Source organism: Lissotriton helveticus, chromosome 6, assembly GCF_964261635.1.
Source record: "Lissotriton helveticus chromosome 6, aLisHel1.1, whole genome shotgun sequence".
Classification (NCBI taxonomy): Eukaryota; Metazoa; Chordata; class Amphibia; order Caudata; family Salamandridae; genus Lissotriton; species Lissotriton helveticus.
In genome coordinates, this window is record NC_136067.1 from 851,939,053 (window position 1) to 851,965,914 (window position 26,862).

The following is a 26,862-nucleotide window of genomic DNA, read 5'->3' on the forward strand; positions in this document are numbered from 1 at the left end:
GAGAAAGGAATGGGGATGGCGTTGGATAATATGACCCAGGTCGAGGAAGTGTGAATGTACGTGCATTGGGCTATCTGAAAAAACAAAGACTATCAGTGCAAACAATGCTGTAAACAATGACTCAAAAGGAGTCAGAACAAACAGAAGATGAAGGGCAGCAACACCACCAACCCCATCCCAACACCCCCCACCCGTTACTTCCAAACTTGAAGCCTCTCTCGTCCAATTCAAGAACAAGAAGCTACACTAAAACAGTTAGCTGGGAAAGTTGTGGCGATGGACCCCTCCATGAAGTCGGATAGTTCAGTATCAATGGTTGCTTATTGCTCTAGTCCTATGAGGCCCACAATCCGAATCCGGTGTCCTCCCCAGATTCACGGAGCGCGGGACTTCGAGATAGGTCTGAATCGGAGAGGGCCTGGTGCAGCAGCGAGGTTGGATCTTGTTCATGGTGCAAGTTAATCAGAGAGCTGGCTCGGCTGTGTTCATCCAAGATCAGAGGAACCCCAGAGGCAGTCCGTGACTTTGAAGCAGCCCCGGGCGATCCTGAGCAGTCTCCTCATCGTTCCCCCTTCTTACGCGATCAGTCGTGCCTCCTTTGTTGTTTGGGGTAGAAGACAGGGCTCGGGAGGGGGCAGACATTGGGGGGCAGGGGGGAGGGGGGACGTGGGATGGGGCCATAGGGGAGCTCCTCTGTGAGCCATGTCCACCCTGCCTGCGGTGTATCAAAGAAGTGTCTTGTCCTGGAAAATGACTGAGGCGGGCCAGGAAGAGGAGCCCATAATGCAAGCCCAGGTTTCGGAGTTGTTGTTTGACCTCAGTATATGTGCGACGCTGAGCCTGAACGTCCCTCGTGTAGTCTGGGAAAATCATTATAGTACTGTTCTGGTATTTTAGAGGACCGTGAGCTCGGGCCTCCTTCAGGATAGCGTCTCTGTCCCAGAAAATGAGGATCCTGATGATAATAGGACGCGCTGGGGTTCCAGGGGAAGTTTGACCGCCAGGGAGCGGTGCGCACGTTCAATGGTGAACCATGGTGAGAGAGCATCTTTGGGGATCCACAAATTGATCCAGGTCTCCATGAAGGCGCCCGCGTGTCCCTGCTCGACTGCCTCGGGAAAACCTATGAGGTGCTGGTTGTTCCGTCTCGAGCGGTTCTCCGCGTCCTCGGCAAGGTGGTGCAGCTCCGATGTCTGAGCCTGCAGACGGGCCACCTGGACCTTCAACTGGCCCAGGTCGTCCTCAGCTGTAGAGATGCGTGACTCTGCCTCTAACAATCTTGCCGTGGCATTGCGGAGTTCCTAACGGATAAGGGCCACATCAACCCTCACCTCACTGATTTTACTCTCCACCGAGGCATGGGAGGTGCCAATCGCCTGCAGGATAGTCGAAAGATCTCCACCAGCCAGGGGCGAGCTGCCAGATGCCCCTCGGGGTGTACTCTGGTTGGCAGTAGTGAACTGTTCCATATTGGTTTGGGTCTGTGGCGCAGGCGTCTTCGGTGGGCGGTCCCTGTCCATCTTGGTTGTTGGTGTGGGATTCGGATGCTCCCTCAGAGATAAGTGATGATTCTACGGGCAGGCAGCCTTGGGTCTCAAAGGGCGCAGACCCACCAGGGACGTGGACCATGCCTCTCGCCGTCTGGAAAGGTAGCAAATCCGGTGATGGGTCCACCGTGTCCGCCTCTGGCAGGCACCACCAGGGTGGAGAGGGGGCCCCGTCCGTGGACCCCGCACCACACAATGACTGCGGACGATCTCACCCCCCTCCATGGGTTGCGGGAGAGGCAGTCTTGGGGACCACTGGCCAGAGGCAGAGACCAGGATAGGTGGACGAGGAGGGAATCAGGACAGCTACGCCACCAAGGAAGTAAATGATAAAGAGATGAGTGGGAGGCGTCCCGCGGGCGATATATGCGGCCGAAGTAGGATGACACCAGTGGGCCTCCAGGTATTCCCAACACCGCCCGAGGCGCATGGCTGATCGCAGGCGGCTGGCCCCAGTCCTGGGCACTGTCTCGGGTTGGAGCCTCAAGTGGAGGGCTCCCAGCATCCAAAGGCAATCTTGCTGGGTCTGAAGTAGGGGAGCCGGTTTTGCAGGCGCAGGTGCGGCGGCGGCGGCTCCAAGTTCAGGAGTAAGTGTGCCAGACAGGTAGAGGCCAGATAGTACATGCCCGGACCGCACGCCCCGGGCAGCACTCAGGGACGTAATGGGGTGCGCTTGGTCAGGCGTAGCTCGGGGGTGGGGGGGCCAGGCCAGGGAACCTTTACCGACCCCCACCACTGGCGCCTGGCACTCACCCAACGTCACCTCGCATGCTGCAACTGGTGGGCCCGAAGCAGGGGGCCAGGAGGCAGCACAGGCCGCTACCTCAGTCACCTCAGGAGCCCCAGGATCTGCGGCACAGGAGACAGGGCAGTGAGCGTAGGGACGATTCGGTGAATCTCAACCCCCCCCCCCCAGGCCTCAGGAGGTCCAGGTGGCAGGGCAGGGAAGGCCCGCTCCACAGATCGAGACTTGGGCGGCAGCAATGTCCCCATCAAGGAGCACCGGATCTTCCAACTGCAGGGAACAGGGGACCAGATCAGGCCCAGGCCCAATCCTTGGTGGCACAGCCCTCGCCACTCGAATCAGCGGCTGTCTCAGAGGGCGCCCAGGGCGAGCCAGACAGCAACCGGTGGGCTCAGAGCAGAGGGCCAGGAGGCAGGGTAGGCCGTTACCTCCGCTGCGCTAGGAATCCCCAGGTACGCGGCACGGGACACAGGGCAGGTGGTGTAGGGGCGGCCGGGTGGGTCCCGCTCACGCAGGCCTCAGGAGGTCCAGATGGTAGCGCTGGGAAGGGCCCCCACCACAGGCCGAGGCGCAGGCGACAACGGTGCCTCCCTCAGGGAACGCCGGGTCCTCCTGCCACAGGACTCAGGGAATCGGGTCAGGCCAGGCCTGTGTCTGTGTGGAACAACAGTTAAGTAGAGGCGCAGCCCCCGCGCACGATTTAGCGGCTGATGCCGGGGGTAGCTGAGGGTAACTTTTAGTGCCATTCACCTCCCCTGGGCCGACTCGCAGATGACAGAGCATGACCAGGTGGGGGGACGGGGCAGGCACACGCACAGGCAGCAAGACTTACGGCTGGTCCAGGGCACCGTACACAGAGGCCCGAAGCCTCGGGGGTCACCAAGCCCACAGCAGAACACCGATGCTGGAGATTCAGGGCCGGGAGCGGTGTGCCGCCATTTTGATCCCTCGTGGAATGGCGAATGGTGCCTCGGTCGATAGGCTCCCTCGCAGGCTGCTTGGTCCAGAAAAACAGCAGGTAGGGAGCTCGTGACCCTAGCAAGCACGTTGAGGAGGTAATGGGGTTTTTGGGGCACCGATGGCAGCAGATCTCAACGCCGATGACGGAGGGGTCCAGAGCACTTTCAAAGTGCGACCGGCATCTTGACGCGTTGGCCCGAGACTATGACTTTTAAGAAGCCATAGTGGAACTTCTAAGATTTTTACTTTTTAGTGGGGCCTAACCCGAATGATTGCCTCACATGAATGTGGAACAACCACCATTTTTAGATGTGAGGTTGGGATTCATCGACTTACCTGGACAGCACTAGAGTGCTAACCTTACAAAGACTGTGTGCATTATTTGTTGGGTACTGTATTTTACTTTGTGTTCGTATATAAATAGTATTTATAAAAGCAACTATATGGTTAGACAGTCATTTATTGGGGATGGTGACGTGCTAGAGTTGTAAGTCTGCATACACCTTGCTTCTACTTCCCACCATTAAGCCTTGAATTGTTCGAGCAACGCTATTACAGACAGTCAAGCATTGAAGGGGCAGTACGTGGCCCAGTTACTCTGGATCCACAGTAGGCCAGGGACATCAGAAGAAAAAGGCCTCAACCACTAATTTGGGCCCAGTAACTCTTGCTTGCCCCGTGCCCCTTTGAAAGGGGCTCTTACACATACTTTTGTTCTAGCCCCTTCAATATGTAAACCTTTTGTTTCACTTGATCTCCTTCTACCTTCCTCTTCTACCTCCTGCCAATTAATCATTTTGCAAGTTTCCTTCTATTCTATGCATTCTATTTAACAACACATTCTTACCCTCCTTGTTTAAACGCCTGTCAGACATTATAATGATCCTGCTCTTGTCCTTTGTGTCCACTAAAGCTTTACTGCTTCCGCCGTCCCCACCTCACCTACCCTGCTTTGTTACTCTGATAGTATTAGTTGTGTTGTATAGCTGTTGTTCTATGTGATGTTGAGCAACATTGCATCAACATTTTTTATGTACAGTGCGCTGATACCGTTGGGTTGTGTGTGCTTTATAAGAATGCATTAATACATAGCAAATATACATGCTATTGAATTCCAGCTTTCAACACTTCAGAGGGGATGTGGTGTTCAGGTTATACCATGAATTAATGATTAGGCTTGCATGGATTGTGCTTCGAGTTATAGATGTGTTTATAGCCTTAGCTCTATGCGCTTTTGTTCTTAGTGGAAAATTACATCGAGACTTTGGCTGGCTTATGGCTTTAAGTAAAAATAGAATATAATCCTTAATAATTTACCTTTAAAATCCTAAAGCAATCAAATAAATTCAGCTGAAGGACAAATGCAACTATGACAATATTCAAAAGTTTCAGTCTCTAGTAAATGGACATGATTACTTACATAAGCATCCATATCAGAATCTTTATTCAGTCGTTTTTTGGATTCAGGTAGTTCATCCTTTCCTGGATCATTTGCTCTAGGGAACACACAAAAACAAATGGATTCGTCTGTAATAATTCTTGTAAATGTCCTACACAATCTATTCATTTAGTTAAACGAAAACAGTAGACGTATGAAACCCTATAAATGAGGTGCACATCCTCTTCAATCTCTTGTTAGATATCATTATTTACTCTGCATATAATAACTTACCTGCCTGTACAGCTTGGTTCTCCAGCACGTGTATCTTTCATTCCTATGCCATTTGGACAAGGCTGGGAATTCAAGGTAAAAACAACAAAAAACTTGCCAACCATGATAAATCTTTAAACAGAGCCAATCAATAGGGCTTCGTTTAATATTCAGTTGAGCTTACTTTCTCTCACACAGACTACTATAGCAATGATCCTACCTGCTAGCACCATCTTTGATTAGATTTTTAATACATATAATTCATCGACAACACCAGTGAATGGGCAGGGTGAAATCAGTTGAAGTTGAAACTATAAAATGTAGTATGGTGAAGACTACCTTTCAAGGCAACTTGCTCTTTGCTTGCACTGGATATTTTATAAACACCAGTGCCAAAAAGTAAATACAGGGGACGTGGCCAAGATGGTGGCGGAGTAGGACGTGCTGTGAGTCCCCTCCGCCGCCGGGCCCTACACAGCTTCGATTAGCATCGGCCCCGGGGTCCCCCTTGGGCTGCGGGCTGCTCCAGAGTGACCCGAGAGACGGTGGCCGCCAGCAGGGAACCTCCCGGGGCGGCGGAGCTGGATTGTGTCACTTGCAGCAGACGGAGGCATTAGCGGACAGTCGGGCCGCTACGCGAGCCCGCGGCGGCTCCAGGCCTGTGGAAGACAGAGGAGCGAAGGACAGCGGAGCCGCTCTGGGCGGCGTATTTGACGTTGCGGAGGCCGCTGGACCTCCGGTGGAGCCCGGACGCTGCCCGGACATAGTCGCCCCTGGAGAGGGAGGAGCCTAACGGTCGGGCGACCCAGACGCCGTAACGTGGCCGGCAGGCTACTCGAGGCCGGGGACTGCGGCCTAGCGCGGATAACGGAGGTGAGGCCCCCGACCTCACGCGACTGCTTGACCCCCTGGCGTGTGGCAGAACCTTAGGCACGAGCGGAGGGAGTGCTTCCTGGAGCGGCGGTGAGTGCAGTGGCCCCCGGCGGGGACAGGGAAGAGACTGGCTGGACACCTGGGTTGAGATCCCGGGCAAGGAGGCGAGGGACAGCGCTGGTGGCGGGTTCCCGGCTAGGTGTCCGGGTTGAAGACCACGGGGAAGCGCGATTCTTGCTGCGGACTCTGCTAGGCCAGGGCGGGCCACGTGGCGAGGTGGCCGGCTTGGGGGAGACGACATTGGCAGCGGGACGGAGGCTTCTTGTGAGGGTTTGGCCCCCCCCCCAAAGCGGGGGCAGCACACCGGCATTGAGCATTGAGCATTGAGAGCACGTGGTGGCTCGGAGTGGACAGCCGGGGGCTGGGAATCCATCAGCGAGGAGTCTGAGGCCTAGTAGGGGGACCGCTCGGCGCTGCTCCCTGGACCCATACATCGAGACGGACCCCCGAACTGAGCGATAACACTGCACGGGGGGCGAGTGCCCTGGCCACACAGGTGAGAGTGCGCCTGATTGGTGGCAGTGAATGCGGCGGACAACGGCCATGGGCGAGGATCGGACCACGTGGCGGCAGTAGCGAGAGACGGCGTCTGGGCAGGTGAAGGCAGGCAGCTCCTGACCCCAGGGCACTGCGGGGGAGAGCTGGATTGGGCAGTGGAGGTCTGCGACTGCGGACTCGGCTGTTTGGAGGCCGGGTGAGGACTACATACGTGCATTGCTGTGACAGGCCTAACCAATCGCCGCCTGAGAGGCCCCGCCATTGCTGGTTCTCCGCCCCATCCCCCCTGGGCGCGGGACCTGAGGCGCTGGTGCGCCAGGGGAGCGAGAAAGGTCGGATTGCGGGCTGGATCGGGTAGCCGTCGAGGACTGTGCCTGGGCTCGCTGTGGCCCTTATCAACATCGCGGCTGGTGGAGCTCCTGGCCGCTTATCTTCCCCTGTGCTGAACTTGCGCCGCTGCGTTCTCCCTGGCCGTAGGGGCTGAGCGGGGGCGACTGAGGCACCCTCTACTAGAAGTGACTGCCACTGCCTGTGCTACGACCTGAGACTGTACCGGGAACCCTGGGCCACCGGTGTGGGTACCCTCCCGAGCTCTTGTGTGGATCTAGCTGGTGGCGGAGGGGTACGGTTCGCGGTGCCCTGCCAGACACTTGGAGGGGGTCACGATGTCTAACGCTCTACGCAAGGGGAAGACCGGGAGGGATGGACAATCAATGAGCACTCAGCAACCAGCTTCCCCTGGCCCAAGCTCTTCTCCTAAATGCTCTGATGACGAGGCGCCGGCCACTAAAGCATTTATGACCGACCTCTTCAAGTCCATCAAAGAAGATATCTCAGACCTCCGAGCGCAATTGACTTCTGATCTTCGGGAGGTGTGGAGGGACGTGGACGCTGTGGGAGAAAGAGTAGCCACCCTCGAGGACCACGATCTCAGCATGGCAAATGACGTCCACCAGTTGCAACAAGATGTGCTGAGACTCACGGAACAGAACCTGGACCTGCAGGCCCATGCGGAGGACTTGGAGAACCGCTCTAGGAGAAACAACATTCGCATACGAGCGGTACCGTGCGATGGAGAAGCAGGGGACCTCCGCGGCTACGTCCAGGACCTCTTCCGCCAGATTTTGGACGACGAGGAGGTACATGAGATTCGAATGGATCGGATCCACAGAGTTGGTCTGCCACGTAGGGGTGGGGGTCCGCCACCGGACATCCTGGTGTGTGTCCATGATTTTCAGCTCAAGGAAAGAATCCTTAGGAAGGCACGTGACGCTCCCTCTTTGCAGTTCCGTGACCATCGTCCGCAACTCTATCAAGATTTAGCAGCGACGACCCTTCAGAAGCGGCGGGAGTTCAGGCCAGTCACGGCGTTCCTACGTGACCACAACATCTCCTACTCTTGGGGCCATCCATTCCGCATAGTCTTCCGTTGGCAGAATAAACTGGCGCAGATACGCTCGTTGCAGGTGGCAAAAGAACTTCTGGGCATCGGGGATGATTCACCGGCTTCGCGGGTAGGCAGCCTTTCACCGAGGCGGCAACACCGATCCTCCTCCTGGCACAGAGTGGGGTCGGCACCGGATCGTGGGCGGCCGGATCGAGCAACCAGCCTGCAGGAAAGAGGAGACGCGGTGGCCTCCGTTGCCTCGGCAACATTGACGTCTTCGCAGCAGAGCTCTGGAGCTGCCTGACTTGAGGGTTGCGGGCCTTATGGGGCCGGAGGGGCCCGCGTTCTTTGGTTCCGTGGGTATGCAAGTACTTTGTGAGAAGACGCCCCGGACCGAGGCCCTGGGAGACCCTCTTGAGGTCTTTCACCCCCCTCCCAGTGACTTCATGGTGCGCTGCACTGTTCTGGGATGCTTCGTTGAATCTGTTAAGTATCTATGTTTGTTTTTGTTCTGGGGATTGGGGTGGGAGGTGGGTCGTGGGAACTGTTGGGGGGGGTCTGGTTGGGAAGGGGTTGGGGGGTGTGGGGGGTGGTGGCGCCTGGTCTGATTGTATGTTGTGCTTTTCCACTTATGTGGCTGACCTCTTAGGGTTCCTACGTGACATGTTTAGCCGAGATTTGGTCAGTTGGGTGGAGTGTACTCCTATTTTCGTCCTGTTGCCCACTAACAAGCTTTCACGGTTCTATGGAGCAACAGTGGTGGGGGGTCAGGTGGACCGAGAGGATGAGCTTCTTGGAGGGAGGTGGGGTAAGATGATGTTAGCGTTGATTGGCTGGTGGTGGGTGATGGTATCCCAGTATGCCGCTTAGTATAGGGACGTGGAACGTCAAAGGTCTTAACTCCCCACAGAAACGCCAAAAGATTTGGAAATACATTACTGATCACAATTTGGATGTTGTGGGGCTCCAAGAAACCCACCTAGCACGTAAGGACGAGCTTCGGCTGCGTCATAAGCACTTCCCACTGATTTATAGGGCTTCCGCCTCCACCAAACATAGGGGGGTAGCACTTCTCTTTCGAGCTTCATTACATTTTCAGCCACTGGGGATTAGCGGTGACAAGGACGGGAGGTGGCTTATGGTTAAAGGGATGCTTGGTGGGGTGAAGTGTACCTTTGTGGTGGTGTATGTCCCCAATTAGGGGCAAAATGCCTTTCTCCGAGACCTGTTGGATAGAGCAGGGGACTTTGTTGAAGGGTTGGTAGTGCTGATGGGTGACTTTAATATGGTGTGGGATGGGGCCATAGATAGCTCGCGGATGCAGAGGGCGGGAGCGGGAGTGTTTTCATTGGAGACTCAGGAATTGATTAATGACCTAGGCTTGATTGATAGCTGGAGGGCCCTGCATCCCCTATCCCGCGACTACACGTTTTTCTCACATGTCCACCACTCCTACTCTAGACTTGACCATATTTTTACGAGCCAGGCACTTCGAGGGGACATTCGAGCAGCCAGTGTTTTCCCCCTTTCTGTCTCGGATCACAGCTTATTGGTTCTGACGCTTCTCTGGCCTTCTGGGGGAGATGGCGTGAGGAATTGGTATTTCCCGCCGGCACTCGTACGGGATGATGCCTCCTGTAGGGAACTGCGTAAGGCTCTGAGAGAGTTTCACACCCTCAATCCGGTCTCAGATACCTCCCTCTTTAATACCTGGGATGCATGTAAGGCCTCCATACGGGGCACGTGCCTACATCTCAACGCCAACCTTAATCGGTTACGGAGGAAGGAGCGGGAGGACCTTGAAGCGGAGCTGACCGCATTGGAGCAGGCCCACAAGGCCAATCCATCTAGGCTTACTCTGAGACCATTGACAGCGGTTAGGGGTAAATTGAAGGCGCACTATACTAACCGTGCTGAGCTTACGCTGCTCCGGCTGCGACGCACTTCCTATTCTCAGGGTAACAAGATAGGTAGCCATCTGGCGCGCCAATTGCGTGATAAACGGGAAAAGGAATATGTGGGTGGCATTAAGGACCCCTCCGGTACGCTTCACCATAGCGATGCTGACAAGGCACGCCTTTTTGGACGGTTCTATGAAGAGCTGTACAGGGGCGACTCCCTGGACCAGGCGGCGCAGGATCGATTCTTATCGGACCTCCCCATACCAAAGGTGTCGAAAGAATGGAACGAGTTACTAGCGGCCCCTATCTCTAGAGAGGAGGTGCTGGAAGCCATCGGGGAACTTAAGCTTCACAAGGCTCCTGGACCGGATGGCTACACTGCACTATTCTATAAATCCTTCGCTACGGAGCTTTGCAAGTTTTTAATACCCCTCTTTAACGAAATGGCTACCTCGGGACGGTCTTCGATATCTATGGCCGAGGCTAAGATTTCGGTAATCCCTAAACCAGGGAAGGACCCGTCCTGCTGCTCGTCCTACCGACCGATAGCGCTTCTCAACGTGGATGCTAAGTTATATTCCGCAATCCTTGCGCGCAGGCTTCGAGATCTGATGCCGACCATAATCCACCCAGACCAATCTGGGTTTATCAAAGGGCGTCAGACACACGATAATTTGCGGAGGGTGATTCATCTCATTGAGAAGGCCACGAGGTTTCGTCTCCCGGCGGTGTTGGTGGGGTTGGATGCGGAGAAGGCCTTCGATCGAGTGGACTGGTCTTTCCTGTTCCGCACTTTGGAGGCCTTTGGGTTTTCACACCAATTTCTCAACATGATACGCGCGAATTATGGCAACCCTTGCTCCAGGGTGATGGTAAACGGTCATCGATCTGCTAGTTTTGCGCACACCAGGGGTACAAGACAGGGTTGCCCCCTCTCGCCGCTGCTCTTTGCCTTAAGTATTGAGCCCCTAGCTATCGAGCTGCGGGAACAGGAACAGATACAGGGCCTCCCCTTCTCGGGGGAACAACATAAAATCTCCCTTTTCGCGGATGACGTGCTCCTCTCAGTTGGGGACCCGGCACACTCCCTGCCGCACATACAAACCCTGCTATCTGAATATGAAGCTGTAGCTGGCTTCAAAGTCAATTTTGATAAGTCCTATATCCTAAACCTGACGCTCCCGCCGGCGGAGGCCGAGGGCCTGCGGTCCATTACGCCATTGTTGTGGGCGACGACCTCTCTGCTGTATTTGGGAGTTCACCTAACACCTTCTATAGGCTCCCTTTTCGCAGCGAACTTTCCATCCACGTTACAAGCTGTGCGGAGGGAATTGAACAAATGGAAGCCGAAATACATAACTTGGCTGGGTCGGATCCACGCCATCAAAATGGTCCTCCTTCCGCGATTCCTGTACCTCTTCCAGGCCCTCCCAATACCGATGGAGGTGGATTTCTTCCAACGACTGAAGACCCTCCTCCTGAAATTCATATGGCAAGGCGGGCGAGCGTGACTTTCTTACGCGGTTCTGCGGCGCCCAAGAGAGAAAGGGGCAGTGGGCCTCCCGGACCTGCAGCTGTACTATAAAGCGGCGCAGCTGCGGGTCTTGGTGGAGTGGTCACAGCAGGAATCTGAAAAACACTGGCTGCACATGGACAGAAGTGTGGCAGGACGGGCGATTTGGGACCTGGCATGGAAGCCCAAACCCGATAGACCTAGGAATGCATACATCAGTACCCCCACGAGCACAGTCCTAAAAGTATGGGACACGGTAACGGGGGACGAACGCTGGACGACGTTCCCCTCCCCCTTCACCCCTTTACACTTCAATCCGGCATTCCCGCCGGCGCTCCAAGAGGGACCCTTCCGGCCATGGCGGGAGGGAGGTTGTAGGGCCCTTATGCATCTCTTTCATGGTAGGGAGCCCCTCACCTTTACGAATTGCATGCGGGATTACGGCCTACCACCCGAGGAACGTTATCGGTATGCCCCGGTGATTAACTGGGCAACTTCGCCTGGGATGAGAGAGGCCGCGACGAGACCTCCTTCGCAGTTCGAAGCCTTCTTACTGCGGACTGCCACGATGAAGGGAACGATCTCCTTCTTATATAAACTTTTGCTTGATACTATGACCTCTCCTCGTCCTCGCTATATGGACCTCTGGGAGAATCAGTTGGGTAGGGACATTGCGGAGACGGAAAGGAAGGCTCTCTGGCGTGACATTCAGTCTCACAACCACTCGGCGGACTTGCGAGATGCCCACTTCAAAACCATGTTTGACTGGTATCTCTACCCCTCAAAACTTCATCGCATATTTCCGGCGACCTCAGATCGCTGCTGGAGGAGCTGCGGTCTTCTGGGTGACTTTAGTCATATCTGGTGGGACTGTCCGATTATTAGACCGTTCTGGGCCGAAATCCTATCTCACATCAAGGAGATATTGGGGTACCCGATCCCGGATTCGCTATCCTTTGTGGTACTGGGTCTTCGAGACCCATTGTTGGATCACCAGACGACCGCAGATAAACGTATTTTGTGGCTGTGCTTGGGGGCAGCTAAATTAACACTGGCTGCGGCTTGGAAGAAACCGATGGCCCCGGCGGTATCATTATGGCATGCGAAGTTGTGGAGGCTGCTGAGCATGGAGAGAATGGCGGACATCTTTATGGGCAACTTTAAGAACTTTATGTTCCGCTGGGGACCCTTGGTTAGATTTTTGTCAAAGGGTCTGCCGTCGGCTGTCTGTCCACCGGCCCTCAGGGCACTTCACCTCTTCCAGGTCTGACCGCACGAATGCTGAGTATGTAGTGTGTGATATGATACAGATTGGCGCTGCCACCCGGGGAGGGTGGGAGGGGGGGGGGCCTTGGGGACGGGAGGATGGGGGGGGGAGTTGGGGGGGTTTGGTTTCTGTATTGCGGCACTGCAGCGCGGAGGATGGACTTTATAAGCTTGCATATACTTTGTGATACTTCGTAGGCAGCTTCACCTCCTCGAGGAACATGCGACAAGACATTAAGTGGCGCCTGTTGGCTGGAACTCTCCCAGTAATGTCATTGCAGACTTTTTGCTTCCTGGACTTTGTTGTTACAAATGGCTTTCAAGGTTGCCTCTGAGGCTCTTAAGAGCTCCTGTCTATATTGCTGTAACTTGCCGCTTCTTTGTATGTTTTCCTTTCATTCTACTTTGCAAAACTAATAAAATCTACTTTTACAAAAAAAAAAAAAAGTAAATACATGGGAGGCAGGAGACATGTTAGATCCAGGGTCTGTTTGTACATTGACATCCTGGCACTAATGCTTGCAAAATGAACACAAGAATTTTCATGTGACTGTCATGCAAATTTCTACCAACTATATCTTGACCATCAAAGCAGCAGCAATGTACTGTGAGGTCTACTCTACCTCTCCCACAGTATAACATTGGGTTTCCTTATTACATTTAATACGTGATAACTGTTGACTGAGAGCAGGTAGGGAAATCATGTTTAATGTATGAGGAATTGTAATTTAAAATCCTATTTCATGGTAAGGTTGGATTTGAAGTCACAATTCCGAAAGTGCCACTTTCAGAAAGTTGGTGTTTTCTTGTCCTAACCCTTTTGTGCCTGAAGCCTGTTCCTGGGTGACATGACTGGGTGTAGTTGCCTTTGTATATTCCTCCCAGTCAGCCACACAATAGAGGGACTAGGTGTGGCTGGATGGGCCATCTCAGGCAGGATGGGTTGGAGAGGGGGAAGAGTTGTGCCCTGTTCTCACACAAAGAATTTCACACTAGCTTATTGTGCATGCAGACAGACTAGTAGCAGAGTGGGGAGGCAGGACATTCCAGACACATCTGTGAGGGAAAGCCTTCAGCATTATCACACACTTCAAAGGAGGCAACAGGTATAAAAATAGGACGCACAGGCCCACTCTTCTGGTGACTTTCTGGACCTGCGGAAGTACTCTCAGAGGTCTGCCTACTGCTGTGTAGTTCAGAAGAACAGCTCTGCTGCACCAAGAAGGACTTCTTTGCTGCCTGAATCCTGCTCTGGGCCCCCAGTGGTCTGCCCTGTTGCTTGAGCCCTGCTCTTTTTCTTGAAGACAGGACTTCCAGAGTGATTCCAGGGGCTAGTTGGCTGGCCACCTGATCAGAGCTCAAGGGACAGAAAAGGCTTCAACCATCTTAAAAATGTGCCTGGACCATGCCTGAGTGAATCTTGACCCTCCATGTGGTGTCATTCCAGTCCTGGGCCTTTATAAGTGGTTCTAAAGGTGCCCAGGGAGCCCAAATCCAAAACTTGGGACATAGTCATTTTTGCCCAAAAAGTGCTTTGAGAACCGAGAGGAGACCAGGACCTATATGCTCATTGATCCCCCAAGGTACATCGTCGATTGGCCTGACTCCACAGCAGCCTCCTGCTACATTCTCCTTCACAGCAACAAAGTCCAAATATAGAAATCTTCATTGCAACTTCATCCAGCACCTTCTCGATGATGACTCCACCTCCTTGGACACCACCAGTTGTGTTTCCCCACTGAACTTTATCTTCTCAGAAGTTTTCTTCCCAAATTTCTTCTAAGTCCGAAGGCATGCAGAGACCAGAGCCAATGCACTTTGTGTATGTATCCCGCGCTCCATTATGGTCGACTAGAACTTTCAGCGGTTTCATGCGACTAGATGTCGGCGGTTGGCGCTTTGATTTTTTCCACGTTAAACTTTAAAATGTTATATCTCAGTTTTTACTGCTTGGATCTTTGTTGTTTTGGTGTCAAATAGTTTATTAAAATGTACTTTTTTTTTACGAAAGTGGTATGTGATTTGTTTTGTGTTGTGCTTCCACTTTATTACTGCATACATTCTTTACACATTGCTTGACTGCTTTTATGCAACCCTACCAAAGGGTTAAGCACGGGTTAATTTAGTTACTCTTTTTTGGTGGTTCACCCTGGCAAGAATTGTGGATGTTGCATGAGAAGGGCTCACACCCCCTCTCTCCTCAACCAACAATCCAACTTATCACAATCAGCAACAGAACAAATGCTCCTCTCAAGACAACCCCTCTGCTTGATTGCATCCTTCCTTCTCAGGCTTTGAAAAGCCTGGAAGTCTGGGACTCGTATGCAGTGACCTGTGAGAGAATCTGGGCTGACCTGTCAGGAAAGGAATTACGCAGCTGGCTAAGAAGCCAGACATTACCTGGGCACTGCCCTAAACTGGCCATCCCCCTTGAAAGAAGATAGGAAAGTTCAGAACTTTCACGCCAATGACATGGCTCTTGATCCCTTGAGTTAGGGCTGGCTGTCCAGATTTTGAATCCTTCTGAACCACCTCTGTAACCCATACAGACCTGGAGAAATTCCAGTTTAAAGCAGTGCGTGTCCTGAACGATCAATATCCAGCAAAATAGGTTCAGCCTCAGGGTCCAGTGGGTGCTCCCAGTCCCTTCTGCACCACTGCTACCAAAAAAGCTTACATTTCACCAGCAATTTTGGACACTAAAGATAGCTGCCTTCTGGGGGGACGGTGAAAGTAAGTTATGACACACAATCACATCTAAAAAACTGAGAGGAGTTTGGACTTTAACTGGTCTCTGAAAAAATCAGGCTCTGGTCACTGTATTCTTGTTTTTTTGAGTCAAAAGAGGTTTACTTATTGTTAAACCTGGAAACACTGCATCTGGGGCCTCAGCCAACTGAGTTGCTCAGAATTAAACAGATTGTAAGAAGCCCGTTCTATATATAGTATACTAAAAAGAGGTTTACAGTGCAAAGAGTCCAGGTATTCCCGTAAGAGTGAACAGTGGCTTACTCCAGCAATCCCAAGGTGCTCTTTAAGGGGGCAGTGTGGTCGAGCAGCTTTAGGCTTATCAGAGAGAAGTATTAGACATTTGAAGGAGAAGCCGCCTTCCACCTTTCATTGCTGGCGGTGTCTCCTCTCCTGTTCTGCCTGCCTGCACCCTCTAGGGAGTGCCTCAAGACCCTCTACCCACCACCCGACTACACTTGCCAGCCAGACCAGACTAGATTTCTCATCAGCCCCGGAGGAGGGCCAGCTTTTAGTCACTTTTTCACACCTGCCGGAGCAGGATAAAGCTCACCTGCGGCTCCCACATCGCGGGATGTGCACGGGTGGAGCCTGGGCCAAAGGTGTGCCCATTCACGCCTGTGAGAGCCTGGAGGAGGCTGGGGTGGGCCACTCCTCTTCGTCTGACCCCCTAGGTTAAGGTACTGTACCCCTGGCCCTTGTGCTGCCTACTGTCCCTGCCCTAAGAGCTGTCCTTGCGCTACCTGCTGTCCCTGCCCCTGCGTTGCCTCTGCCCCTGTTCCTGCGTTGCCTGCTTTCCTGCACTTCCTGCTGTCCCTGCACTGCCTGCTGTCCCTACCCCTGTGCCGCCTGCTGTCCCTGTGCTACCTTCTGCCCTGTCCTTGCGCTCCCTGCTTCCCCTGCGCTCCCTGCTGTCCCTGCACTGCTTGCTATCCCTGCGCTGCCTGCTGTCCTTACCCCTGCGACTTCTGCTGTCCCTACCCCTGCGCCACCTGCTGTCCCTACCCATGCATGAAAATGGGACGTGTCTCCGACCCAGACCAAATGCACAGCAAAATGTGCCTCCTCGGTGCTGCTTGCTTCCTTTTTAAACCATTTGAACTCATTTTCTTTATCTTTGTTCTCATCTGTTTATTGCAACTCGTTTAAATTATCATCCCCTTTTGACTTCATGTGCCTTTTTCCAGGTTTCTAATGTTCTGCCTGTGCCACTCCGTGCCTCTCGAAAAAACATGACTAATGCAAGATTTCGTAAAAAGCAGTGTTTAATTAATTAGAACCCAATGCATTTCGGGCATACATTGCCCTTCTTTGGGGGTCACTGTGGATAAACAAAAAAAACAAAAAAATCCCATCAATATACATTATGCTGCATCTTCAAGTTTTAACCCACACTAACATTTCTTTGTAAAGCATTTTTATCTTTACTTGAACAGCACACTCCATGAATATGCTATCTCCCTCTCCCCGTTCTCAATGAATGCTCATCACTCAAATAGTAGCTCACCCTCCCTCTCCTAATTAAACAGCCAGCGATCGGTCATAGCGGTAAAACTCAGTGTTCCTCTTTCATTTATCACAATGTTCCTTGGCTCTCCCCGTGCTTCACATGTTAACTAGCATTTTATTTTACACTATATTAATTTAACCCTTTATTCACACTCATAAATATGCACGTACCTGCCAAATATCGTTTAAAAACCGCCCGTTCTCTTCTTCATTCTCAAACAGCATCATTCCTCCCACAATCCCAGCATCATCAACACCTCCAGCTCCAAAGCAATGTTCCCGGACATATGGAAACACGCAGATGCCATGGCCCTCCTAAACAAAACCTGCACTTACCCCCAACAATATAAAAAATTATCATCCGATCTCCCATCTCCCCTACCTGTCCAAACTTCTCGAGAAAGCCTTCAACCAGCAGCTCACTAAATTCCTGGAACAAAACCGCCTACTGGACGCCTCTCAATCAGGATTACATGCCAACAACTGCACTCGAGACTGTGTTGCTTGCTGCCACAGATGACGTCAGAACACTCCTCGACCATGGAGAACCTGTGGCTCTGATCCTCCATGACCTCTGCGCAGTGTTAAACACAGTCTCCCACAACACCCTGATCAACAGACTACAACACAGGCATACAGCAAGACACCCTGAAGTAGATTGCCTCCTTCCTTACAGGATGCACACAGAGCATCCAACTGCCACTCTTCACCTCAGCACCCAAAGACACCAGATGCGGTGTGCCACAAGGATCATACTTCAGCCCCACCCTGTTCTGTTCAACATCTACTTGACCCCCTCACAGATGTCAGATCGTACGGACTCAACATAATTTCCTACGCAAACGACACTCAACTGAACCTCTCGACACCGAGGACTCCTCCAATGCCAAAACCAACATCTGCAACTCCATGACCAATGTTCTCAAATGCATGGGAGACAACTGCCTCCAACTCAACTCATACAAAACTGAGGTACTGATCTAAGGGAAGAACACCTCTGAATGGGACCACAGCTGGTGGACTGCAGAACTTGGACCCGGGCAAACACCGACCTACCATTACTGCAAGCTCGGCATCATACTCAAGTTCCAGCTTACCATGTCTCCTCCTGCTTCCACACACCTCCTACTTCTCAAGCTCTGCAGAATCTTCATATTGATCACAACCAGAAAGACTGTCGCTCAAGCCCTCGTCACCAACCACCTCGACTAGAGCAATGCCCTTTACTCTGGCATCTCCACCCAGCACCTCACAAGACACAAGAGCATACAGAACGCTTCAGCCAGACTAACCCTGGACCTCCCCAAACAAAATCACATTGCCCCCACCTGAGAGACCTCCTCCATGACCTGGGACCTGCTTATCTCAACCATCGATGGAACTTCCACCAACCCGCTAGACATCTGCGCTCTTCTTCACTCGCCTTCGCACCCCCCCCCCCCCATATCTGTAGGAGTGGGGGACGCGCCTTCTCCTACATCGCTGCCAATACCTGGAACAACCTTCCACCCCTGCTCTGTGCAGCTCCCTCGCTGGCAGACTTCAGAAAGACTCAAGACCTGGCTCTTCAACGCATTCACAGTGCCATATACTCCTAGGGGGACAGTGTTGCACTACAAATGCAGTTTGATTGATTCATACACACAGTCAATAAATGATACACACAACTCCATAAGGAGATTCATTCCAATTTATAAAAAGAACACATATCTCTATATAACTTTATGTGCCAAGGCCATCAAAATCAGGTATGTTTCGATGTATGAATTTTCAGTTTCTAAAAATGAACACAGTGCAATATCTGAAGCAGTAATGTTATCCTATGGAAGAAAAACATGAACTGCATTCAGGCACTTCACGGCAACTTACAGGACCACACCAACAGGTCACCTCCGGAAGCTCTGGTGCGTCCGGGTGCAGAGATGCGTTTCAGCATTTGGTGCCCAATGTTATCCTATGGGATCGGTCCGGTCGAAAAGAGGCTGCAGGTTTGGACTGGGAAACCAGTCAGGCTGTACCCACAAGAGGGCTCAGGTTTCACAGTGCTCATGGATGTGGAGACACCTTTGGTCCACTACCACTCGGGCCAGGGATAATGGGTGAAGAAGTGTCTTGAGGAGTCAAGTTTTTCATAGCCGAGTCACTTGCGGTCGGGGAGGGGGGCTGCAGGCAGCATCGAGGAGTCCCCTCCTGGCAAACCCATGGTGGGCTTCTTCTCTGGAGGTCTGGGGGACCACCTGGCACCGTTGGACCACTTCAACTTGGATTTGGAGCGATGGGCTCTGTGTTTACACACCCTAGAGACCTCACAGTTCTATCTTTGGTACCTGCAGGGTGCCGGGCACAGCTCCGATGCCAAGTGCTGGTAGTCCTCCCAAGCTTTTGGAGGCAAAGCAGCTTACAGGATGAGTCGACTTTGGCGCAATTGTTGGGAACAGCGAACAGGCCTGCAAGGTTGGCATTAAGTCAGTTGCTTCTTCCACAGTTCTTACTTTTCCACAGCTCTTCAGTCCTTCTTTTAGATTGGCAGAATATGATTTCCTGGTGCCAAGGCCTCCCCTAAATACACCATTTAAGGGCGTTAGGGAAGTGAAGGGTAGTAGCCAATGGGCTACTTAACCCTGGGGTCACTACGCCCCTGTAGGACCACATGGCAGACTTCTGATTTTTGTATTCACTTCCGGTAGCCCACCGTAGGGGTAGAACTATCCTGAAGGTGAACACGCCTCTCTGACTACTAGTTTTCCATCCGGGCCAGGCACTAAATGGGCCCTGGACATGGGGAGGAGGGTGGAGGGGGGTGGCATCCTCTTCCGTGAGGGAAGCCAGATTCGCATACCAAAGGCAGTGGGACCTTTGAAGCTCCTTGCCAAGGAATGCTAACTCACGTGTCATCCTGTGGGAAAAAGTGTAAACACTCTCTGACCGAGCAGGCTTTTTTTCCTGACCTCCTGAGAGCAAAGGCCCTCACCCCTTGGGATAAGAAACCCATCTGTGGTGGCAGGCTGGCTTGGAACAGTCAGTCAGCACATTAGTAGTTGGAAGGTTTTCAGAGGGACCTCTAAGGTGCCCTCTGAGTGCATGTATTAATAGAACCAAAACTAGAATTAGTGTGGGTTTATTAAAATGGCTTTCCTAGTCACTTGTACTGGCAATAATAGAACTGAGCGATACAAAAGGGGATGATGGATGGAGCGTTTGAGCAAATCAAACACTCACCCCCAGTCAACTGAACTGGGTTTAATCCATCACCATTCTTTAGCCCACTCAGCCACCCCAGTTCAGACATGGCCATATGCAAATCAGTCTGACCCTGTGCCTCATGGGAACAGTCCAGCCCGAACTGCCAAGCCATGTCTTCCCTGGACCGGAAAAAAGCATCCTGGGACCGGTTTCGGATTCATAATCCTCATCAGCCAGGCTATCTTGAATCCAGTGGCCAAGTGAGCAAGGGACTCACGTCTGAGAACTGGCCAGTATAAGAGCATATCTGCTCATGCAGATATGTCTACACATGTAATATAATGCACCCTGCCTTAGGGCTGTAAGGACTGCTGTAAGGGTGACTTACAAATTATATATGCAGTGTTAGGAGACATAGCACATAGGAGTGTGACATGTCGTGTTGTTACTTTTTAGAGCCCCTTGTCATGCAGCCTGCAGTGGAAGTCTGTATGAGTTTGGTGCTGGGCCCCTTAGAGTCGCACAAGATAGACTGTAGTTCTTAGGGTCCCTCTTTAGTACCTATGCCGTAGGTACCAGAGGTACCACTTACTAGGGACTTACATAGATACTAAAGGCCTGGTCACCATGGGATCAAATGATCAGTTGTCGTGTTTTGAGGAAAGAACACTGGCAGTGGGGACCTGTTTAGCAGGTACCCAGTGCACTTTAGTCAAAGTTGCATCAAATACTAGGCAAAAAGTGGAGGAATACTGCAACAAAAACCCAGTTTCCTTTACCCAGCACTAGAGACTACAGATATATCAAAGCAAATTTGTTCCTTTTTAAAAAAAAAAAAACACTTTTTTTAAATTCCAATATCAACTTTGGTATATCAGTACAAGAGCATCCGTAATTAATGGAACATATGTACATATAAAAAAGGAAGAAAAAAGAATAATAAAGCATTTAAAAGAATAAATCCTACCAGTGACAGAAAATACGTAATAAAATACCAATGTACAGCGCATATCGATACTGACCGAGGGAAAAAAAAAAGGTAAAAGGGAGAAAAGAAAGAAAAGGGAAAATCAAAACATAATCAATACTCCGATGTCCTTGATTTATACCTGGAAGCAGTCCATTCTAGTTTTCCAGTCTATTACTGGGGCCCAAATCCATTTCACTCATTTTCTAGCTTTTCATTCTTTCTTTTCATACAGGCTCTTTTCCAAATTGTACATAGCTAAGAGGCGTGATAACCATTGTTGAAAAGTGTGGGGGTTGGGGTCCACCCATGCAGATGACACACAGATTCTTACCGCAGCCATGGCAAGAAACAGAAATTCCCTGTGGGTTATCATTGCTCCGTTTCTAGCCACACCTAAAACTATCAATTCAGCAGATAATATTATTTGGATCCTCAGAGTTTGCCCCATAAAATCCTATATAGCCCTTTTAAGGGGTTCCAGGGCAGGGCAAGAGGCAAACATGTTGACGAGGTCTGCCTCATCGCTTTGGCAGCGGGGACATAGAATACCCTCAGTACCGCCCCATTGGGCTATTTTGGCTGGGGTGTAATAAAGCGAATAAACAGTTTTGTAATGTTGTGCTTGGAGGCTCGCTACTCTTAAAACTGTGTAACCCAAGTTAAGCGATGCTTTAAACTCGTCCCCTTCAATATTCAGCTACTGCTGCCATTTCTCCGAGTATTTTTCTAAATTATTGCTCTGTAGTTTGCTCAGCTCTCCATAGATCTGGGTGATAGTACACCTGTCAAGGTTTCTGACCCCTTCCATGACTGAATCTCTGGTAAAAGCTCTCATTCCCCCTTCTTCCTTACTATAAGGGACCGAATCTGGAGGAATTAAAAAAACTCCCTGCAATCAAGGTTATAAAGATGTCGGGCTTTCTCAAATTATATTATACCGTCTGAGTCAAAGAGGTCTCTGATTGTTTTCACCCCTAGAGCATCCCACCGCCACATAATTCCATCATGAAAAATCTCACGTAGTGACGGATTCCCAAATAAAGTGGTATAATAATTTATTATTCCTAGCCCCAGCCTTTTTCCTGACACCAGTCCAAACTGCTACTGCTGCACCAAGAGTCTAAAAAGTAACTTTTTTTTTATAATAGCTGGCTTCACTGAACTTCAAGAGCCAGTTAGGGGCTTCTTTTTCTAGGAGTAGTTCATATACATCTGGGGGAGGGTCATCCCTCCACTGGTCAGCGACCTTTCCACCCAACAACCAGCAAATATATTTAATCAACGTGGCATAATAATGCATTTTTAAATCAGATACCGCCGAGCCCTCTCTCTCCCTAGATAGACATATATCTAAGTGCTCTTTTCGTCTTCCCTTGAGCCCAGATGAATCGATGAATCATTCTCTCCATGTCCTTAAACCAATGATTTTCAAATTTCAAGGGTATCGTCCAGAATAGATATAACATTTTCAGCAGAAATATCATTTAAATGATATTACAATGTCCCACAATCGAGAAAGGCAAATTATTCAGCCTGTTAAAGTCTCTCTTAGATTTTTGAATCACGGGGACAAGGTTCTTCTCAATAATCTTACTTAATTCTGATTTTTTCATTTTTTTTTTTTTGTAGAGTTTTATATAGCGCGAACTAGACCCGAACCGAATCAGGTATCAGCGCGCTTTACATAGCACCGGTTACGTTACAAGAGGACACACATTCATTTCTATTTTTTATTTTTTTTTATTTTTTTTTTGTTAGGCACGGGGAGATTAAGTGATTTGCCCAGGATCACAGGATGTTTGGCGTCGTTACCGAGACTCGAACCCAGTTCCTCCAGGTCCGAGGTCGAGCGCCCTAGCCGTTACGCCAACTCCTCTCCTAATGACTCTGAGATAGGTAGCGGACTCAGTCACTCTTGGATCCACCATAGAAATCCTATCATTAACTACAATTTGGGTCTTTCCGCAATTAAGTCAATAACCAGAAACCATCCCAAAGCATTCCGCCTCGTGCTCTATTTCTGTTAAAGCCACGGATTGATTTGCAGCAGTTATTGCCAGGTCATCGGCATATCCCAAAATCTTAGTTTCGAATCCATTAAATCGAATAGGAAGGATACCTTTGTTTGCCTCAATTCTCCTAATCAAAGGGTCAATATAAAAAGCGAACAGGAGGGGAGAGCAGGGACACCCCTGCCTCGTCCCTCGCATGATATCAATTGTGTCACTTTGCCCCCCCATTATTTCGGAGTCTGTTCTTAGGATTCTTGTATAATGTTTGAATAGCTTTGATGAACCCCCTTCCTACCCCCGAGTTCTCAAGTACGGCCCAAAGATAGCCCCACAAGACCCTATAGAGCGCTTTCTCTGCGTCCAAGAGTATAAGCGCCATAGGATCTCACGTGACAGAGGTACCGTCAGAGTGCAGACTCTGCGGATATGTTCGGCTATACCTCTACCAAGCAAATTTGATCCACTGTATTATTTTGTCTTAAATCTCTGTCCCACTGACTGAGACTTTTGCAGTAAACACTGTAGTTAAACTTGGGTGTCTTTCAATCACCTCGACTTGACCTGAGTAAGCAATGGGGCTAATGCTATTGAAACTCCATGGTCAAGACTATAAACATGTTTGCAGTGGTCTTGGCACATAAAGGTATTAGTATGGTCTAATTTTTCATGTGTCTTCTATTTTTCCCTGCTCTTTTTACATATTTGTAAATTAAAAGCCACATATGTCTTTGAAGATACTGCATTGGTTGGATATGGATTTCATTGATCGCTATGTACTATGTCATTCTATATCTCAATTTCTTACCCCTCCTGCCCTCTTTGAGTATGTCTTAACTTTACTACCTCTGGAAGGTCAGCTACCTAAGGGAAGAGACTTGGTTATACAATTGGAGTGCAAAAGTATTAGTGGCCCTGCTACAAGAGTGGTAAACAAAAGAACCCACACAACATATATCCCATTTAACAATTACTGACCCAAAAACCTAAGAAAAGGCCCAATGGTCATGATCCAACAGCAAGTGGCATGAACTCAAACAGCATGGTGTCACCACAACTATTCCCTTAACTTAAAACATATGCCTCGGTGGGTCTGGTTCAACCTCCAGGCAAACCAGACTGAGTCCCACTTAAAGCAAACCAAGTGATGTGCTTCCTGAAGAGATAAAGGTTGGTGGATAGGCCAGGAAGGCTTAGAGACTCTGAGACTCCTAGTGAGTCAGAAACTCTCAAATTTGTGAAATATTCCAGATAGTCCATAATCTACTCGCACCCTCCAAGCTGCAGATGGTGATGGAAGGTTTTCAAGAATAGGATGACACATTTGCTATGTTCATCATTGATAAATTATGCAAAATCTTTTTTTACTCTTACAAGAAGGTCACTTTAGTTTTGAGAAGTCGTAATCCCCACAAATCACCTCACATTCCTCCAAGGAATCTCCATTAGTGAATGGGAGAGGTACTTGCAGGCCTTGAATCCCACACTAGCTTTAATTTATTCAAGTTGTATTGATTTATTCATTGTCAGCAATACCTTTCTATTTAACCTGGGACATCTATAGACCCCGTGGGGACCATGACTGTTTAGACACAACTTCCCCTTCAGATACTTTCATCCTAATTTTCATCCTGATGAACTCCCATGATCACTTGCTTGAGCGAAATGATAAACACTTACCAAGTGGGGTAATGAGGTATTTGGAATCTTAGAAAATACCTATATTAGTCAGAACTTTGGATGTGTTTGACTAGCCCGCTACCTAATACTCTTGCCACGTGTTCCAGCTAGGATGAAATCATTTTTTGTACCACTTATGTCACTTATCACTTGAGTTTTTTTTTCTCATGTGTCGAATGCTCCACTGTTTACTAGTGTGGTCTATTTATGCATTTCCATATGCTTCATTTTTTTTTATTAAATCTGTTTTATTGGTATTTTTAGGTTACATTAAATATTACATTGGAAGCATCAGCAATTCAAACACGATGGTATAGGCATATCTGTCATATAAGCATGGTCATAACAAGGTATTACGCTATGTTTACAAAGCTACAGACGTGTGACAAGTGAGACATGAAATATTCGCCTACGATTGACCAAACCATGATGCTCTTGTCTGATTGCGAACTCCGGGACTGTTCATAAGAGCCAGCACGCTGGACTCTCACCCAACCGCATGAGTCAGGAAAACCCTCCAGCTTGAGCATACAAACAGATGATATGCGTCATGAAACAGAAAGAGAAAACTTTAACTACAGCGACAAAACCACAATCAGATTACAATCCTCCTTCCACCCCCCCTTCCTCTCTCTCTCCCCCCCCCGCCCCAACCCGGGGCCCCCAACTCCCCCTCCTCCAGAACATGCGCGCACCCTATGGCCACTGATATGACCGCCGTCATGTCTCATTGGAGCAGGCACTATACGTAGCAAGTGAATTCGGCGGGGGAACAGCCTGTGGTATGCTCCCATCCTCATGTGCGTCCCCTGACCCCTCCGTGCCACCCGCGTCTCCCTCTCCATCCAGCCGCTGCAATGTAGTAAGCATATGCTCCCAGCATTCTGCTATGGGTTCCTTCCGAAGCCCCAGGGTTTCCTCCCGAAGCCCCAGGGTTTCCTCCCGGCGTATGGCTGTCCACTCTGCCCGGGCCCACGCCTGGAGGGAGCAAGTCCACGCCCGTACGTGTGGCGGGACGCGTGCTTTCCACCTCCTCGTGAGGAGGCGCTTCGCTACCACGAGCCCCAGGTCAAGAAAGCGGGACAACACCTTGTCCTTGGGGGGGTCTCTTGAAGTGGTGTAAGATATATTCGGGCCAGTCAAAGGGAATAGTGCGGTGTGTGCATCTTCTCAGCAGCTCGCTAATGGTGCTCCAGTAAGTGCCCAACCCAGGACAGCTCCACAGTGCGTGCAGGAGTCTCGCTCCCAGCTCATTGCACCTGGGGCAGAACGCATCTGTACGACAGAAGTACTTGTTGATCAGCTCAGGCGTGAGGTAAGCCCTGTGGACAATGAAAAGCTGAATCTGGCAGAATCGTATATTTCTGGGGATGCGCACCGGACTTTTAAGGAACCTTTCCCACTCTTCCCACTTGCCTCCGAGGGGGCCCAAATTAGTTGCCGCATGCTCCCTTAGTGATGCCGCAAACCAGCGAACCAAGTGCTTGCCCCGTCCCATGACATGGAGATACTGCAGAGTTAAATGCTGTTCAGGTTCTGTCGCTACGTCCCCCCAACTGGCAGACAACTTCGCCATCAGTGAACGGTGCATTAAGAACCCCCCAGGAGGAAGCCCCTCCACTGTTACCAGTGTTTCGTACGCCACGAGTGCCCCATCTCTATAGAGATCACCAAGCGTCTGGATGTCAGCCTCCCGCAACTCCGTGAGTATGCAAGATGTAAGCACCCCCTCGCCACAAGGAGAGCCCTCCTGTAGTATAGCAGGCGTGTAGGGGACCGTGCTACCGGTAAGACGCAAGACTCTTCGGTAGCACTTGTATGTCACTGACAGCAGAAGCGGGGTGGGGCGCTCTATCGGGTGGAAAAGCTTGGTTATACGTGCTAGTGAGAACGGCAGCAGCACTGTAGCTGTATCTTCCCTACCTTTATCAATCAATCAATCAATCAATCATGCCATTTGTATAGCGCACTACTCACCCGGGAGGGTCTCAAGGCGCTTGGGGGGAGGGGTATGCTACTGCTCGAACAGCCAGGTCTTGAGTTGTTTCCTGAAGGCGAGATGGTCCTGGGTCAGCCGAAGGTGGATGGGGAGGGAGTTCCAAGTCTTGGCAGCCAGGTAAGAGAAGGATCTTCCTCCGGCGGTGGCTCTTCGGATGCGTGGTACGGCTGCGAGGGCGAGGCTGGTGGACCGTAGCTGGCGGGTGGGCGTGTAGAAGGTCAGGCGGTCGTTGAGGTACTTGGGGCCCAGGTCGTGGAGAGACTTGTGTGCGTGGGTGAGGAGCCGGAACGTGATCCTCTTATCGACGGGGAGCCAGTGCAGGTTCCTCAGGTGGCTGGAGATGTGGCTGCGTCGGGGGACATC

The 26,862-nt window shown here is 50.8% G+C and overlaps 1 protein-coding gene across 3 annotated transcripts in view; it reads right to left on the reverse strand.

The window, feature by feature from the left end:
* The window catches only part of LOC144763144 (uncharacterized), a 268,884-nt gene that overhangs the window by 48,319 nt on the left and 193,703 nt on the right, over positions 1-26,862 (reverse strand). For all 3 annotated transcript variants that reach the window (XM_078648466.1, XM_078648465.1, XM_078648464.1), the window contains one exon: positions 4,673-4,748. In XM_078648466.1, coding sequence (XP_078504592.1) covers positions 4,673-4,748 — 76 coding nt within the window. The remainder of the gene's footprint in view (positions 1-4,672; positions 4,749-26,862) is intronic.